The sequence below is a fragment of the Ictalurus punctatus genome, chromosome 28, assembly GCF_001660625.3.
Source record: "Ictalurus punctatus breed USDA103 chromosome 28, Coco_2.0, whole genome shotgun sequence".
NCBI lineage: Eukaryota > Metazoa > Chordata > Actinopteri > Siluriformes > Ictaluridae > Ictalurus > Ictalurus punctatus.
In genome coordinates this window covers 12,526,249-12,541,029 of record NC_030443.2, presented here as the reverse complement: position 1 = coordinate 12,541,029, position 14,781 = coordinate 12,526,249, and the positions used below count along the sequence as shown (strand labels likewise).

The following is a 14,781-nucleotide window of genomic DNA, read 5'->3' as shown; positions in this document are numbered from 1 at the left end:
TTTTCACCTGGTCAGGGAGATGGTGCAATTTGCCCACAGACCACACCAGGGTTATATGGCCAGGGTTATACTTTCTTTTAGCTCTATGTATATGCAAGACATCTGCCATGAATATCCTGCATTTATTCAGTGCATCAATTCAGTGCATTAACACAGTACAGACATAAATGATGGGGACAGTATGTGAAGCAACATGATGGTGCTTCAAATTCTTTCATCCATAGTAAAAGAATACCTTGCTGTCATTGCTTTTATGGTCTGATATAGTATCTATGTTGGTGCCACTGCCATTGCTTTTGCTAATTTCTCAATGTACACATCATTATAGCTTCATCAACTTTGGCCATCTTTACTGTTTAACTTGTGCAAAATAGCGTTGTCAAAGAATGGATAGGTGTGTTTGAGCTCTGGTCTGACCCCTAGTGGACAGCACTTCTAACATCCCAGATGTAGTTATGAAAAACAACAACAATAACAACCTGAAAATCCCCTCGGGGGGTTCGGGGGGGTAAAAAAAAAAAAAAAAAGACACATTTCCACCACCTTGAATCAACTCTTACGCATACACACAACACACTCTACTATGCATCATTATGCTCCATTGAACTAAAGCCACGAGAAAGCTAGCCCTAATGGAATCCTTAAAATAATAGGGTATAAAAAGGTAGGTCTTTACCTTTTTAGAAGTTATATTGTCATATATATTCATTTATAGCCAAGTCCTTGAAAAATCTACTTTTAGTAAAAACCACCATTCCAAGTATTTTTGTTTTTTATTTTGCTTTACACAGTAGTTTACACATATTCCGTGACCATTCTGTCCCACTGTCAAGACGTGTATAAATACAAGTCAAGTAGGATCAGTGTACAACTGAACAAATGAAAGGACATGTTGCAATGGAATATTGAACTAGAGTGAGCCAGTGGCAATATTTTTTTTTAATTTAAAAATATTTCAATCACTGGAACTGAAAACCTAGATATTTATTTTTTTTTAGCTTTTATTAACTTGGGGAACCTCTTTCACCTGGGCCTATGGGCTACAGCCCAGGTTAGCCCATGCATAAGTCCAACCCTGGCCGCATCCACACATAACCCTGGTCTGTGAATGGAAGAGACTGGTTTAATGTGTGAACATTTAGTAAACAGGATCTCATAGCACCTGTTGGTGATTAGTACTTTAAAGGTTAGCTTTAAAAGCCATGCTCATTGCACCACTTTCAAACTTAATTTGAATGAGTAAATGTGCATGAGTAAATAGCTAATGCCTCCTCTCTTGTCTGTTGTGCTGCGTGAAATCAGCTGTGGAGTGAAGAGGTAGACAAAGTAAGTATACATTCATTTAAAACGGGTTATTGAAATTGCTTGGACAACATTCGCATTACTATGCCCCTATGTAAATATAGAGATTGTTATTTGAATGTACAGGCTGTTTTTATTGTAGGCTACCTGCTTTGACCTTATTGTGTTATTGGACTTGTGTGTGTTTGTGTTCATGTTTCAGGCAGAGCAGGAGTTGCGTGTGGCTCAGACGGAGTTTGATAGACAAGCTGAAGTGACCCGTCTTCTCCTAGAAGGCGTCAGCAGTACACATGTGAGTCAGAGTTGTTATCACACATATCTCTATGGTTCCACAATAACACACACAGAGGAAATAAGATTGTAATAAAAACTGCTCCAGTCTCTGTTTAGTCAATATTTGGATGAAATATTCAGTTGTACTTGGATTTTTTTCCCCGTTCCGTGACGCAGATGTCTTGGAAACACAAATGTCCACAGTTCTGTTTCTAATTGAATTATTTCTGATTTGTTGTTTTGCCAGTAACCCTATGTGACATGTTATATGACAGTACTTTGCTGTCTATATATTGTCCTGTATTCCAATTAAGACTGTGTAATTGATTAATCTTTTACCAGACAATTTTTCATTCTTTATATTAAATATACTGTATATTGATGAAAATACATGCATATATTTACCAGTATATATTTAGGATATTTCATCTTATGATTTGTATGGGCAGATACTGTATATTGACTATATAATTTATAATAGATGTATAAAGCATGTATTAAAAATGGGCTGTACATAACAATGCATACGAAATGCAGGATTTTAATCTAATCATAAATATAGGCCAGGGTAAAAAATACATTGCATAGCATTCATCCAGGTTCAGCCATTTTAAAAGCAAAACTGGACCCATGTAATTAAATTTAATATGCATTGACTGTAGTGCAGCTCCTGAGATTAGCTGAGATTTACGTATACAGCCTTCCATTCCTTTTTTTGCCTTTACTGCAAAAATGTCAGACTGCTTTGTGTAATTTACAGTGATTCCAACTGGAGTTCCTGTCTTCCCTTATTGTGTTATCAAATATGTTTGTGCTGATTAAGTTAATCAGGTATAAGTTAAGAGACAACAGGAATTAATAAGATGCATGTCAAATAAAATGTTCCCTTATTACTGTCTGATCAGGTAAATCATTTGCGTTGCCTGCATGAATTTGTGGAGGCCCAGGCAGCTTACTATGCCCAGTGTCACAAGCACATGCAGGATCTTCAGAAGGAGCTCAGTAGGTGAGTGCCCGCATAAGTGGCTACAGCTTAGTACGTTAACTCAAGTTTGTCAACGATGTTATCTGCACTGGACTCTTCTTGCTGTGTATGAATATGCATATCCCGTTCTTTCTATTGGAACGGCAAGGCCAGTTAATTTTTTTTGTGCTATAGACCAAAGACATTTGGGTTTGAGATCAAAAGAAGGATATGAGATGAGAGTTTAGGGTTTCGGCTTTTATTTCCTGGTATTTACATCTAGATGTGTTAAACAACATAAAACATAAAACCTTTTGTATTAGACCACCCAATTTTTAGGTGAGCAAAAGTATAGGTACAGAGAAGTCTTGACGTTAATTAAAGTAAATAACACTTAATATTTGATTGCATATCCCTTGCTTGCAATAATTGCATCGAGCCTGTGACCCACTGACATCACCAAATTTCTTGTTTTCTTCTTTTGTGATGCTTTTCTAGAATTTTACGGTAGCCTCTTGAGTTGCTGTTTGTTTTAGGGGGTTTCTCCATTCAGTCTCCTCTTCAGGAGTTGAAATGCTGCTCGACTAGGTCTGGTGATTGACTTGGCCAGTCTAAATGTTTTCACAGCTCTCACAATGTTTCTGTCATCAGCTGCTGTTGCTCAGTACACCAATGGTTTCTTTCTTTTGCAGGACATTCCAAATTGTTGTATTAGCTTAGCCCAATGTTTGTGCTATGCCTCTGATTGATTTTCTCTTTTTTCCTCTGCTTCAAAATGGCTTGCTTTTCTCCCTTAGACAGCTCTCTGATCTTCATGTTGGCTTATCTCACTGATCATGTTGACTGAATTTGTTTAACAACAAATGCAGTCTTCGCAGGTAAAACTGAATGATAGAACCAAGAGTAGATGAACACCTGGGTAACAAGAAAGAAAGGGAAGACACGTTGCGATATTTTTGCTCGCTTACAAATTTGGTGGTCTGATACAAAATGTACTATGTTCTATCTGTGCTATGTTCATCTACATATAAATACCAGGAAATAAAAGCTGCAATTCTAAACTTTCTTCTCATATTCATCTTTTGATCTCAAACCCAAATTTCTTCAGTGCACAGCGAAAAAAAAAAATGAATTGGCCTTTCCATTCCAATAGTTTTGGAGGACACGATCTGTACCCAGAGATATGTTTTCTGCAAAAAGCCAAAAATCAAAAACATAAAAACCTTGATACAAGGCATATTTGGAAGTGAAAGTGAACAAAAGTGTTTTGTCTTGTCCCTAGTCATCACCAGGTCTGATCTAAAGAAGGATGTGTTTGAACAGATATGTCGTGAAGACTGTGCAGATGTAGCGCTCCGAGAATCAGATTTTGCAGATGTAGGGATATGGGAATATTACAGCTGTGAGGATCTGAAAGCTGTTTAGAGGATATGACAAATGTTTGAGACACACAAAAGCAGTAAATAAAAGCCTGGACCATGTTATTCAAAAAGGGAAGTGCAACACTGACATCATTTTGTTTCATTTCATTTTGTATTTTACAGTTTGTTGCTTGGGATGATGATGAAGCATTTGTGAATCTTGGCACACTAAATGTTTTGTTGCTAACTTTCAATTTGAATTTTTTTCATAAGGGTATCAACATTCTGTACACAACTGTATACACAACGTTCAGGCCAAATATTACATGGAATTGTCTGGTCATTTATGAGAGTTAGATGTCCAGCTGCTTAGTAATATGTGACAGCTGGGAATGCTCAGTAGAATCCGACGCATATTTGTGAGAGTTATGTGGACTAAAATAAGCAAGTGAAGCAAGCAATCAGCTTTAAATTTTTTCTGCTCTTGTATGGACTTCAGTAGCGAGAACGCACAACGCTGATTCAAATGAAAATAAACAATGATGAATGGTTTACATCATTCCACTGTGCTATGTCTACATTTCCTTATATATCATGACTTAAGGATATCCTTAAATCAGGGATTATAAATCGACATCGCACGTCTAGTGACCTGGGAATGTTATTTATGGAATGGGATCATTTTAAAATGGGAATATCTCTGTACTTAAACTGTCTGTACTTCTTCCTTCCTTTGGGCGTTCAGTGCAAATGGAGATACGTGAGTAATTTCCTTTCTCAAACATGCAGCACCAGAGTAATTCTTATATTTAAATGAAAAATACTTTGATTTAAAAATAAAATATTGCTGTATTTCTATGACTCAAAATACACTCCTGCATGAAGGTGTCAAGTGTAAATAAATGAATGCTTGGTAGTTTTGGTCATATTTAGGCTGTGTTGTTTGTAGTACAGTGCCATAGCTTGAAAAACATCTTATGATTTAATAAGATTAAATGCATTTTTTTACTCGCCAACCCGATGCTGATACTATAATTTGTAATCTACTTGGTATTAAGCAAACATGGAACATTTTTATTTAGCTCTGTTTATCAAGCAGTACGTTTAATAAATAGGCCGAGCTGAACATGAAAGCAGTATCAGCGAGGGTGGTCATTAAAAAATGTGACCACTGATACTGATTTGCACGCTCAGGTTGGCCACCCTCACTCTCTATTTACTATTGTTTACTCTGTCTGCTGTGCTCAAAACTGTGTGATATGCTTTCACAGACATTTTCTTCGCTTTGTAAATTTTGTTCATTCCCATAATATAACTCAAATCGGGGGAAATTTTTTTTTCTAGAAATGTAGCTTGCTTGTAGAGCCACACACACACCTATGCCAATTGCAATTCTGCTTTTCTTGGCTAGGTTTCCCAATGCCTTTGTTGCGAATCCCTCCGCATCAGCAATTTCCACTTCCTCTACGCTTTCAAGTGCTGCTGTGCCCGGGGTCTCTCCTCCAGCTGCCTCGTCCAGCTCTCTGGACACACTGAAAATTGAGGACGTGAACCCTCCAGCCACTGGCACACGCAAGGCCAAAGTGCTGTATGACTACGATGCTGCAGACACAAGTGAACTCTCGCTGTTAGCTGATGAGGTGGGCTCTGTGTGTGTGTAGCCTGTGTCCTAAGTCCAAAATGCACCTTAAAAACATCCTCACCCCATTTGGGGTGAATTGTACTTTTTTTGTTGTTGTTGTTATAATCAGATTTACATAAAATAATAAAACATAATAAAAAATAATAAAAGTCCAAAATGTGCAGAACTAACCGGTAGGATTTAAAACAAACAACAACCTGTCTCACAGTTGTGGTTCTCATTGCATAGGCAGATGTACTGGAAAGGCCCCTGAAATTTTACTGAAAATGCCCCCCCCCCCCCCCCCCCCCCAATTTGTGCAGGTTAGGCCGTACTTCCGAGCATAACCTGCTGACGCATACAAGGCAGAGAAATCAGACATACATACGCACATGTACAGACACACACGGAGCTTAGATGATTCAGATAAAGCAGATCAAATTTCGTCACACTTATGACATAAGTCTAATCTTTGCTTCAGTTGATAATGTCGCTTGGATTCTGAAGCTTTTAGATAAAGACCTGCTGCTGTAATTATAAAGACTTTCCTGTGCTCATTCCAGGACTGTTATTCACAATATGCTCATACTGAGTATCCTTTCAACACACTTGGTACTGTTTGACTTTATAGTATACAATTATAATATTTCTAACGTGAGTAATGATTTCTAATCTCACTATCTGGTGTCATGTAGAAGAATATGGCTTCCCCTTTGTCTTTTCAGCTTTTTTTTCTCATGCTGTCTCAGTGACTGTTTATATGCACATCAAATTCTATTTAAGGTCTATATTCATGTTGTAGGCGTATTCCGAATATGATGTTTATATGCGTACAGGCATCTGAATATTCCTGTATACATGGTTGTTGTAAGTCCGCCCGAGTTGCATTTCCTAAATACCGAGCCAACAGCTAAGCATCTGTTAGTACCCACAATTCCTTGCAGACTGAGCATGCGCATAGATCTACTTTCACTGGATTTTCTGAATAAGTTGTTTTACATGCAGCAAATTTCCGATTAAAACAAGCATATTCCAGGGGTGGGAATCAAAATATCGTCTTAATCTGAATCGGGCAATCGGATTACAGCGTTTACATGACTCAATGCTAATTAGAATATCTGAAAATTACAATTAATATCGCAGTATTGATGTTATGTAAATGTAGCCAGTGAGATTTTCATAGCCAGTCTCACCTCTGGTTTGCCCTTTATGCCTCTAGCCAGTAGGTGGTTGTTTTCAGCTTGTGTGTACATCTGTCAGATTCTCATCAGTGTGATAAAAAGAAGTGGTTAAGTTTGTAGGATTTATATGGAATTAGCAGATGACATTATTAGTTTTTGGTTTTGATTCAAACAGGGTCATGGTCACTACTGTTCTAGTTATATAGTTAGTATATTTTAGAGATATTTCTGGCATAAAAACAACAGCTTTGTGTACCATACGTTTCTTTTCCTGTCTCTGTTTATTAAATATTTGAATAACTTTGGAACAACTTTTTGGAAGGAATGGGATGATATATGACTGTGTCATGCTCTGTCTCTTCAGCTCATTACGGTCTACACAGTCCCAGGCATGGATCCAGACTGGCTCATCGGCGAGCGGGGAAATCAGAAAGGCAAGGTGCCAGTCACATACTTGGAGCTGCTAAGCTAAATGCTCAAACACACATGCACAGACAGGTAGTTGCACATGAGAACAAGCAAAGGTACCCTTACAGACACAGTTTCAATGTATTCCTGCTGTCGTCCGGTTTGTTGGGGCAAAATTAGTGAGTGGGAATGTAATGGAAAATTTGCATGAGCAAAGCTATTCAAACAGACCTGAACACTCTGGGACTTCATGAATATTTTGTGTTGGCTAGGTTCAGCTCCTTCATTCCTACCCCATAAATTTAAAAAGCTTAAGAAGTCAGCTTACTATGAGGAGTTTCATGAGGATATATTTAAAGATGTCAGCTTCCAATATACTGCAAAAATATAGATATAGAATGTAAATATGTTGCAGAAACATCCTACGTCTGGTTTGCTTCACATGGCACCTGTGTCTTTATGCGTCTCGGATTCCCCTCAGAGATATTCTTGTGATTATTATTGTAGGTTTTGTGTTTCAAAAACTAAAAAAAAAAAATGTTTGAATTGCATATTGAGGATCAGAGAGTGCTAAATACCATCCGAGTTTGAAAACTAACTAGGAAACTAAGATCTCTACATGTAGAAATGGAAAAGGTAATAGGGGAAAAAATTTAAATATCAGATTTTCAATTGCCTTTTCTTTCCTTTTAAGTGAATTGACCAACTATCATGTTTTTCATTACCTGTGTTTGCCACAGAGGTTTAGTTAAAGTTATGTCAAATCAGAATAAGAGATATTTTTGAGAGAATATATTTGAATGTGTTCTGTAGTAGTTACATACACATCACATCACATCAATCATAAATATTCATTAAAGGATTAAAACACTAGGGATCGTGATGTAAACTGAAAATAATCAACAACCATGAAGCTGATTATTTTCCTCTAATGGCTTGCCCAAAGTATACCTCTTGTACCACTGCAATTTGCCAACTATTAAAATTTTTCCTTATTGAAGTATGATTCATTATACAGTAAGGTCCATAAGTATTTGGACATTTTTGCCTCTATACACCACCACAATTGATTTGAAATTAAGCAATGAAGATCTGATTATTGTGTAGATTGTCAGGTTTAATTAAAGGGGTTTAACAAAAATATTGCATTAACCGTTTAGGAATCCCCCAACCCCCCCAACTTGTTACTAAGAAAACAAAGGTCCGCATCCTTTACTTTACCACCTTTATCTCTGTCAATTACAAAGCACTGGCACTCACTGGAGACTCTTCCCATAAATGTTAAATAAACATCCTTACTGTTTTTGTTTTTTTAAATGACACGTTTTTTAATCTGTTTGTATTTTGATTATGTAGAGAGTCTGGCATAAATGAATGAATTGCTGTGACCAATTAGATTAGAGAATTCAGAAATGCTGTCATTTAATATTACTTCCACCACAAACCTCCCAACAAGAAATATGACACTGGTCAATGTTTTGCTTTTTCTCCATGATTTTGTTTGAGTATCTACTTGCTCATTTGACGGATGAGTCACTAAGGAAAAGTTATAACGGATGCAAATGCTTTTTCAGTTTCTATTACCATGTACCATATTACCTTTTCCTTTCCTTCATCCATTTACAATTTCCAATTGCTTTAGGCAAACAGATAACCTTGGAAGGTAGTTATATGGTCAGGTTTCATAATAAATGTAAGAAATCCGACTGATAACAAAATTTAGTGTAGACATAATCTGTTCAGAGAAAAACAGTCAATCGTCTGACTTCTGAAAGACTAAGTTTTCCAATTAGATGTCTAATTTAAACATTCTGTTTAAATATTCTGCCTGTGTAGCCTTAAAAAAAAAAAAAAGCATCTGGATTATGAAAAATTCCCTTGTGTCCTAAATGACAGTGTGTTTTGTTTTTTAATCAATTCTTCTTTCTATTTACACCTCATCCAGCTAGAAGAAGCTATATAAAGAACACTAACAATAGCTTATACACATAATGTTGTAATGAAATTGGTAGTGTTTGTGTGTGTTTGTGTGTGTTTATTTTATTGCCTGAAACTAGATTGTTTTACAGTGGCAGAAAAACTGGTTTAGACCTTGGCTATCTAAGAAGTGTCTTCGTTTGAATTCGGTGTGATTGTAATTTGGACAAGATATACATTGTGTGTGGTTTGTGGGACTAAAAGTTTGTAAATGTTTCTCAAAATGGGTCCAATTATATAAAATGTGATCTCATTTATGTTCTCCAGTTACTTCCCTGTGAACTCCATTACTCTCCCATTTTAGTCTTTCTTTCTCCATTTGTGTAATCGATGCTTGTTTAAAAATTAAGCAATGCATACTGAATGACTGAAACTTGAACATAATAAAGAGAGATTTATTGAAATACTTTCTGGTCAGAATCTCTTTTTGAGCGTCAGCATTCTGATGATCATATTAGTCATTGAGAGTGCCTCAGATATCCTTGGAGCTAGATTTGAGCTGTAACCACACGGACATGTTTACAAGTCAAGGGTCATTCCATCTCAATGACCATCTGATTTTATTTATTTGAAATTTTACTTGGTCAATAAAGTGGCGCACTTATATAGCGCTTTTATGCAAAGCGCTTTACACTGTCTCATTCACCCATTCACACACACACTCACATACCAATCGCAGCAGAGCTGCCACGCAAGGCGCTAACTTACCATCAGGAGCAACTTGGGGGTCAGTGTCTTGCCCAAGGACACTCCGGTATATGGAGTCATGTGGGCCGGGAATCAAACCGCCAACCCTACGATTAATGGACAACCCTCTCTACCACCTGAGCCACAGCCGCCCATGTTAATTGTGTCATGGCACACACCAAATTTTGGTTATACAACTGTTTACGGAAACCAAAATGTCTCTGCTCAGGATGGGCTCCTTGGAATGTCTAGCTCCTTGGAACAAAAACCTGATCTCTAGGGCATATTATAAGATACATCTACTGTACATTATATAAACATTTTGCACATTCTTGTTCCTTATAATTAGAACTTAAATCGAAATGTAATGCTCAAGATTGCTCACAGTTCCATTATAAATTGACCCTAAAAGTGGAAGTCTCAGTCTTATTTTTTTTAATGGGGTATCTAGGTTAATTCTACAAATATTAATAATATATTTATAAATCCCATAACTTAACATAATCTTACATCAAGGATGGAAGCATAGTAGTCAACTAATCATGTAAACATAATTAATTAGAAAGGTGAAGATACCTTCAGATATTAATGTAGGTAAACCATAATAAACTAAACCAAACTTACTTAGATTTAGATCCTCCAATGCTAAGTAGTATATCGGGCGGCAGTTTCTCTCCAGGGTTTTCTGTCTTTGGTGAGAGTTTTAGCGTTGTCCCATTGGATATGCAGTACCTTCAGATCTTGTATGACAGTTGTTCTCCAGGTGTTATAGGGTGATGTACATGCAAGCACTATAAACAAAAAAGAAATGTAGAACAAACATAAAATTTACTCATAATGTAGAGATGGTGTGTTTGAAAATGTCCGTTCTCGATGAAAATCCAGTCACGAAGCGACACAGACAAGGTCAAGTTATTTTTAAAGAGTGAAACGAGACAAAATATATTTTGGAGCCAGAACTGCATCTGTGTGATAAAGGTCGCTCAACAGTGCCAAGTGATGTACGTAATAGTGTTCCGGGATAGCTAACTCTAAACAGACTGACATATTGACATCCTGACCCTAAGAAAACTGTATAAATAGAAGCGCTTCAGCTCTGTTTTTTTAGATCGAATTTTGGGACGTCCCAAACTGTGGGGATCTCGTGTGGTGGAATGGAACGAATAAACCTGGACCCTTGCTTCTTCTCACTCACGGCTGGTGTCTTATTTTTCTTGTTCCAATTGAATGAGAGTATCTGTTTCTATGTTAAGTGTCTTCAGGTGATTAGGCAAAATTTGAGCCTACAGGACGCAGGAAACAGGAAACTGCAATAGGAAATATTGTGAGTCGACTTGTTGATTTTTTTTTTCTTTCATTCTTTTATGGGGGGAAAAAGAGAAAACAAATAACATTTAAAAAAAAAAAAAAAAAAAAAAAAAAAAAAAGTAAATTCCCAAACCAGTCAGCTAGCTGCCTTGTCTAGATTGGGATGTTTGCCAAAGTCCTATAACACTCAGTAATCTGTGCTCTCAGTCCATAAAGAGTCCATGATGAGATGAATCTTCCTGATCTTGTTTTTCCACATACTGTATGTTTGGCCATATAGTGTATTTAGTGTAATATATTATAAGAAAAATAGCCAATATTGAACTAAATCAAATGAAGGATACAATAAGCAGAATGAAAATGAAACCAATTGCTGTGGCAGCTGTGTCCCAGCAACAACAAAACAGATATAAACACAAGGTAATAGTTTGGTTGTAGTTATTGCTGCTGGAGCTGGTAACCAGTTATGAGTAAGTCAGTTAACTTTTCACATGGGTATTGTATGATACTTGTGTATTATTGTCTCTTAAAGGGAAATTCCTGCCAGTGTTGTCATCACTATTTTACTGTAACTAAAGCAAAGTTCTCTGCTTTGAAAAGCAAAGAAAGAAAGATGTGAGTTAGAAAAACATATCTAAAACAGTAATGTGAAAACAACAACAAAAATCTTTTGATGTTAAAGACGGCAGATGAATTTGGCTGCAAAGACAAAAACAACACCTGCACATTCAAAGAAATGCTGTAAATCAAAAAAGCCTTCAGAAATAATAAAATTTAATGTTTCTGCATATAGAAAGAATATAAAGAGCAGTAAACAGAAATAATATAAGGAATAAGGAAATTAGCTGTTAAGTTTTACCGAGCAGCTGTAAAAATCTGGAGACTCTGACTGTTGTTGCTTTCTATACTGACATCCAAACATTTTTCTATAACATTTAATATATTCCACACAGTGGAAAAAATATGGCACAATGCAAACACTGCCAAGATTAGGCCATCCTTGAGTACAGAGGCAAGAAGGGCAGTAATTCTAAGTGAAGAGTACAAGAGGGCAGCTATGATATTAAACAAGTTACAGGGCTCACTGGATGAAATAGAACCTGTGCAAAAACAGCCACCAATTTCCATGTAGATTAAGTATGTGTTATAATTCAAACTTAAAAAAAGTACAATATTAATTTTCATACAGACTTGCAATTAAAACAGTGGAGCTTGCTCATCCTGTTGTCATTCCAGTCATTCCTGTGATGTTTGTGTTTAAGCACAGGTACAAAAACAAGTTAACCTGGCAACAGATTCAAAACAGTCAAAACGAGTTCATAAAAACACATTAGATTTGATTGCATTACAGTTACGTGTAGCATACCAAAACTGTATGCACCTGGATACCTGCTGTTTTGAGATCTTTCTCAATGAACCAGTACAGGTTGTGAATAACAAAGCAACCATGACAATTACCTGCAAATCATATAGTTTGTGTCATATGAGGGGTAAACAGCTCTACTCTGCGCACTATGCTTCTGTAGATCTCAGTTATAAATCTTACATGGTAGCACTATTTGTATTGTTCTCTGCTTGATATATCGCCTTGCTTGTATTTCCTCATTTGTAAGTCGCTTTGGATAAAACCGTCTGCTAAAGGAATAAATGTAAACACTGGGGGGAAATGCAGAGGAAGCAACTGACTTGGTTGAAAAGAGATGAGTGAAAATGGAATAGAAAATTATTCAGCATAAGCAAAGCCCACTAAGGTGAACGTTAACAATCAGAACATGGTGAGTAGCTAGCTAAATATAGGACAGTAAGGCCAACAAGGGAAAACTGGGATCCTCAAAGCATTCTACAAAAATTGCTTTATATATAGAATCAAACACACTCACCCTCTGTGAGTGTTTTATATTATATATAAAGCAATTTTTGTAGTTGACAGCTGAACACCTGTAAGTTGATAAAACTATTTATATAGTGTTATATAGTATATAACTATTTATAACTATATATATACTCACAGTATCTCACAAAAGTGAGTACACCCCTCACATTTTTGTAAATATTTGATTATATCTTTTCATGTGACAGCACTGAAGAAATGACACTTTGCTACAGTGTAAAGTAGTGAGTGTACAGCTTGTGTAACAGTGTAAATTTGCTGTCCCCTCAAAATAACTCAACACACAACCATTAATGCCTAAACTGCTGGTAAGTGAGTACACCCCTAAGTGAAAATGTCCAAATTGGTCCAAAATGTCAGTATTTTGTGTGGCCACCATTATTTTCCATCACTGCTTTAACCCTCTTGGGCATGGAGTTCACCAGAGCTTCACAGGTTGCCACTGGAGTCCTCTTCCACTCCTCCATGATGACATCACGGAGCTGGTGGATGTTAGAGACCTTGTGCTTCTCCACCTTCCATTTGAGGATGCCCCACAGGTGCTCAATAGGGCAGTGGTCGTCTTGGAGATGTGTTTGGGGTCATCATCCTGCTGGAATACTGCCCTGCGGCCATGCTCTGCTTCAGTATGTCATAGTACATGTTGGCATTCATGTTTCCCTCAATGAACTGTAGCTCTCCAGTGCCGGCAGCACTCATGCAGCCCCAGACCATGACACTCCCACCACCATGCTTGACTGTAGGCAAGACACACTTGTCTTTGTACTCCTCACCTGGTTGCCACCACACACGCTTGACACCATCTGAACCAAATAAATTTATCTTGGTCTCATCAGACCAGAGGACATGGTTCCAGTAATCCATGTCCTTAGTCTGGTTAGACTGGTTTGACAGGAAGGCTTCAGCAAACTGTTTGCGGGCTTTCTTGTGCATCATCTTTAGAAGAGGCTTCCTTCTGGCACGACAGCCATGCAGACCAATTTGATGTAGTGTGCGGCGTATGGTCTGAGCACTAACAGGCTGACCCCCCACCCCTTCAACCTCTGCAGCAATGCTGGCAGCATTCATACGTCTATTTCCCAAACACAACCTCTGGATATGACGCTGAGCACGTGCACTCAGCTTCTTTGGTCGACCATGGCGAGGCGTGTTCTGAGTGGAACCTGTCCTGTTAAACCGCTGTATGGTCTTGGCCACCGTGCTGCAGCTCAGTGTCAGGGTCTTGGCAATCTTCTTATAGCCTAGGCCATCTTTATGTAGAGCAACAATTCTTTTTTTCAGATCTTTGCCATGAGGTGCCATGTTGAACTTCCAGTGACCAGTATGAGGGAGTGTGAGAGCGATGACACCAAATTTAACACACCTGCTCCCCATTCACACCTGAGACCTTGTAACACTAACAAGTCACATGACACCACAGAGGGAAAATGGCTAATTGGGCCCAATTTGGACATTTTCTCTTAGGGGTGTACTCAATTTGTTGCCAGCGGTTTAGACGTTAATGGCTGTGTGTTGAGTTATTTTGAGGGGACAGCAAATTTACACTGTTACACAAGCTGTACACTCACTACTTTACATTGTAGCAAAGTCTCATTTCTTCAGTGCTATCACATGAAAAGATATCATTTAATATTTACAAAAATGTGAGGGGTGTACTCATTTTTGTGAGATACTGTATGTATGTGTGTGTATATATATATATATATATATATATATATATATATATATATATATAGATTAAACTATTTAGATTCTCTCATCTCTTGTGGCTTTTTGGTTTTTATTTTGTAGAGTTGCGTTAAAAATTC

General features: G+C 37.4%; 1 protein-coding gene across 6 annotated transcripts in view; it reads left to right on the top strand.

Annotated features, from left to right (window-relative positions):
• Positions 1–9,491, top strand: part of sh3glb2b (SH3-domain GRB2-like endophilin B2b) — a 42,060-nt gene extending 32,569 nt beyond the window's left edge. For 2 of the 6 annotated variants that reach the window (XM_017460671.3, XM_053677141.1), the window contains 6 exons: positions 1,303–1,326; positions 1,505–1,594; positions 2,481–2,581; positions 4,646–4,660; positions 5,312–5,540; positions 7,067–9,491. In XM_017460671.3, the coding sequence (XP_017316160.1) occupies positions 1,303–1,326; positions 1,505–1,594; positions 2,481–2,581; positions 4,646–4,660; positions 5,312–5,540; positions 7,067–7,174 (567 nt within the window). In that variant the 3' untranslated portion in view covers positions 7,175–9,491. The remainder of the gene's footprint in view (positions 1–1,302; positions 1,327–1,504; positions 1,595–2,480; positions 2,582–4,645; positions 4,661–5,311; positions 5,541–7,066) is intronic. The other 4 variants (XM_053677140.1, XM_017460676.3, XM_053677139.1 and 1 more) reach the window with 3 other exon arrangements.
• Positions 9,492–14,781: the final 5,290 nt, after the last annotated feature.